The sequence below is a fragment of the Bidens hawaiensis genome, unplaced genomic scaffold (genome assembly GCF_021521415.1).
Source record: "Bidens hawaiensis isolate Kalapana, Puna unplaced genomic scaffold, B.hawaiensis_p1.1 tig00025779_1, whole genome shotgun sequence".
Lineage (NCBI taxonomy): Eukaryota > Viridiplantae > Streptophyta > Magnoliopsida > Asterales > Asteraceae > Bidens > Bidens hawaiensis.
In genome coordinates this window covers 54,126-56,491 of record NW_027494127.1, presented here as the reverse complement: position 1 = coordinate 56,491, position 2,366 = coordinate 54,126, and the positions used below count along the sequence as shown (strand labels likewise).

General features: G+C 36.4%; 1 protein-coding gene across 1 annotated transcript; it reads right to left on the bottom strand.

Annotated features, from left to right (window-relative positions):
• Positions 1–280: 280 nt before the first annotated feature.
• LOC143572222 (F-box protein At5g03100-like) lies at positions 281–2,000 on the bottom strand. Its single transcript, XM_077057439.1, has 2 exons — positions 983–2,000; positions 281–823 (listed from the first exon to the last, which is right to left on the bottom strand). The coding sequence occupies exons 1-2, from the start codon at positions 1,734–1,736 to the stop codon at positions 426–428; spliced, it is 1,152 nt and encodes a 383-aa protein (XP_076913554.1). The 5' UTR covers positions 1,737–2,000; the 3' UTR covers positions 281–425.
• Between the last annotated feature and the right edge of the window lie 366 nt (positions 2,001–2,366).

Genomic DNA, 2,366 nt, shown 5'->3' with positions numbered 1-2,366 from the left:
AACCGAAAGGCCAGAAAAAAAAATCATTACTTGTATACATTTTCATTTAAATATAAATTTATTAAAATTGAATTTTTGAAAAAAAAAGTTGTCCACTAGTTCTTACAAAATATTTTGCAAGAACTAGTGTACATAGTTTTGTACATTGAACGAGCGCGCGCACACACACACATATATACAATTATATATACGTATATACACATATAGAAAATATAGAAAATACTTGGCACCTTGTTAGTCTCCCTGTTCCTTTATCTATTGCTACTAGCCTACTACAACTATCTCACCATTTTGTGTTATCAGTTGTCTAATGCTACTATTTTTTTGTACACTTTTGGTTTAGTAATAGCATAAAATATATTTATCAAGAATAAGCAGAAGAATTCAGATTGAGCTTACCAATATGCAGTCAAATGATGAAATCATCACAGCCAGATACGCCATGGTGTTGGGTCATGTTCAATGTGAATCTTTATATGTCTAGAGCTGCACATGAAATAATCGATAACCGAAGGAGACACTGTGGAGGGTAGAGGTAACTGCGATGAAAGCACAGTTAAACTTTGCAGCCTCGTGAATGGGCGATTTTGTAATCCATGCGATCTTAGGAATATGGAAAGAACCTCCAAGGTGTCTAAGTTTATAGCAAGAGACTCTGTATTGTGGAATTGATTGAAGGAGTTGATCATCAAATCAATAGCCTCGTTCGAAACAAATCTATCATAGATTGTCTGAAATTTTACTGTCTTCAAGGAAACAAGATTTTTTGCTGATAATGGGAAATGACACACGCCGCTATAGGTGAAAGATGAGAGCTTTGGTGCTGAGACCATAAACTTACATGATGGAGAATAAAGTTTTAAGGACAGAGTCTCTAACTCACTTGAGTTGATGATGAAGGTATCAATATTAAATAAGAAACAAGCATCCAAGGCAAGGGTTTTCAGATTTGGAAACTGGGAAAACAAATCAATAGACTTACTAGCATCATCCAATGTAATTTTAGCGCGGCTAATACTCAAGGTGGTCAGAGCTGGAAAATCCCATATCAGAGGAGGACGTACTTTGAGACCAAACCCAATGCGCAAAAAGAGTTGTTCAAGATGCTGGGATCTAAGCACAGATGAATCAAGTTCACCCCGTATGGTTTGCCTATCACCCGAGAATTCAATCCTTAACTTTCGGGTCTTATGCGACATTGCATAGCTAATGATCTCCCTAACAAGCAGAAAGCCAATGAAATTGGATCGGAAGTCAATGGTGGAAAGTTTTGCAACGGCATCACGCCTAGTTAGAAACTTGTGCACAAAATCTGGAAATTTAGAGCCACTTGCCCGATTGGGAGATCGAATGATCTCGGTGCTCAATTGGGACTGGGATTTCCAGGTATCTCTCCAGTTTCTTGACAGAGCACTAGATTGAACAACATGTTTAGTATCGATGAACGAGAAAATGTGTTGAATCAAATCATCTGGCAATCGGCTTAGTCGATCATCATCATTCAACGCTTCGCTACCCCTACGACTAATTTTCTTTGATTTTCTCTGCGCCATTTTTAGGGACAAGTGGACGGACCCTAGCGGAATTCTTTGTTCACCAAAAGAAGTGACGATAAAGGAATTGAAAGGAATCGATTTGGAGTGTGTGTGCCTTTGTGTTGGATAAAGGAATTGAAAGGAAGCGATTTGGAGTCCTAACTCTGTATAAGCCCTCGAGTTTTGATTTTGGGGATGCATATTGCCGCTTACCAAATTTATTTATTTGCGTTTATAGCTCTAGGTTCGCTGAACTTGGACAAATATGGATGCCGACAGAATTAATGCGGTATTCAACTGTTAATCAACACGCACATTAATGAATAATGTAACACGAAAAAGATTTTAAAGTGGGACTCTTATACAAAGATCACAACTTCTATAGAATGTAAAAAATGACATCCAATGTAAAAGATATACCTGATTTACATTACGATAGTGCAGCATGCTTTAAAGAGAATTTTGCTGACAACATTATAGTATCCTGAATTGATTTAGCAAAGCCAAAAGTGCAATTGTCATACACAATCTGAAAATGTTTTGGATGCATATTCAGAAAGTATACATGCCAATCAAGATTCAATCTTTTTTGTGCAAAGTAATGATCCCAAATGTAATTTTCAACTTGAAGTTCAGGGTATGCATAAACTCTTTGATATAAGATAGAAAACCAATCAAGATCCAATCTTTTTGTATGCATGCTCATGCCACCAATTGTAATTTTCAGTTCAAGATTCAAAATATTCAATTTTTTTCTTGAAATCCTAACATGGGTATGTATAATTCCTGAAAAGGAGGTCAAAAAACCAATCTAGCTTTCAACTGAAAAAT